The sequence below is a fragment of the Gekko japonicus genome, unplaced genomic scaffold (genome assembly GCF_001447785.1).
Source record: "Gekko japonicus isolate JY-2015 unplaced genomic scaffold, Gekko_japonicus_V1.1 scaffold4125, whole genome shotgun sequence".
In the NCBI taxonomy this organism is placed as follows: domain Eukaryota; kingdom Metazoa; phylum Chordata; class Lepidosauria; order Squamata; family Gekkonidae; genus Gekko; species Gekko japonicus.
This window is the reverse complement of record NW_015172674.1, coordinates 63,897-64,947: the sequence shown is the minus strand read 5'-3', so window position 1 is coordinate 64,947 and position 1,051 is coordinate 63,897. Positions and strand designations below refer to the sequence as shown.

Below are 1,051 nucleotides of genomic sequence, written 5' to 3'. Positions count from 1 at the left end.
ACCGCCCGCTTCTGGCTCAGCATGACGGGGCTGCAGGGGATCAGGTACCTGCGGGGGGGGGGGGAGGATGGAAGCGGGGCGGTCGCCTGCTCAGGCCCACGGGAGGAGGGAGCCCCGAGGGGGCTGAAGGCAGCCAGCTGCGCAAGCGGCCACCCTCCGGCGGAGCCCCCCCACTGGGCAGCGGCCCTCTCCTGCCCCTGCCGCTCCAGGCCCCCGGCCCCCTGGAGGTGCCCCCGTGGGAGCAGCCGGGGCAGCGGAGGGGACGGGCGCCCCTGCAGGAGCCGGGCTCGGTGGGGGGCGGGCGAGGACGCCGCGTGGCCCAGCAGCCGGCGGAGGGCCCTACCTGAGCACCACCTGCAGCAGGACGTCCTCGCAGTGGAGGCTGAGCAGAGTCCGGAAGAGGCTGAGGGAGACCATGCAGAGCTGCGGGGGGAGGAGAGGGGGGCTCAAGGGGGGGAGGGGAGGGCCCTTCCTTCCTTCCTTCACCGGCCCAGCAGGACACGGAGGCAGCTGCCCCGGCCCTCCAGCCCCGTCACGTCCTGGCCGGCTGCCGGCAGCTCTCCCGCGTCTCCTCCTCGGCCAGACCTGAGCCTTCTTGGCCTTCTGGTGCTCCCATTAACGCCCCCCCCAGGATTGGGGAGGGGAAGACGAGGTCTGGGCAGAGGGGTGGGGATTGGGAGAGGACGGCGCTTCCCCTCGGGGCCTGCAGGTGGCGCCCCCAGCACACGGAGGGCCCGTGGCTGCCGCAGGAGAGCTGCCTGCCGAAGGTCCGGGGCCTGCCAGCTTCTGTCCCCCGGGGCCTGGGGCCGCCCTCACCCGAGAGTTGCTGGCGATGCGCCCCACCAGGGTGTCGAGGATGGTGCTGTTGTCGTGGCGGTGGAGCAGGAGGAAGCGGAGGAAGGTCTTCAGCAGGGCGGTCTCCGTGACGCTGCGCAAGAAGAGGTCCAGGTAGGCCGTGCTGGCGATCATCTCCTCGATGGAGGTCTGGCAGAGGGGGAGGGAGCAGGCGGCTCAGTGAGACGCGGCCCCCTCCCTGAGAAACCCCCCCCCT

General features: G+C 72.8%; 1 protein-coding gene across 1 annotated transcript in view; it reads right to left on the bottom strand.

Moving 5' to 3' along the window:
- Positions 1–1,051, bottom strand: part of FAM160A2 (family with sequence similarity 160 member A2) — a 34,462-nt gene that overhangs the window by 10,685 nt on the left and 22,726 nt on the right. The window contains exons 8-10 of the mRNA XM_015421756.1: positions 817–984; positions 344–423; positions 3–48 (exon numbers count right to left, since the gene is read on the bottom strand). Of these exons, the coding sequence (XP_015277242.1) occupies positions 3–48; positions 344–423; positions 817–984 (294 nt within the window). The remainder of the gene's footprint in view (positions 1–2; positions 49–343; positions 424–816; positions 985–1,051) is intronic.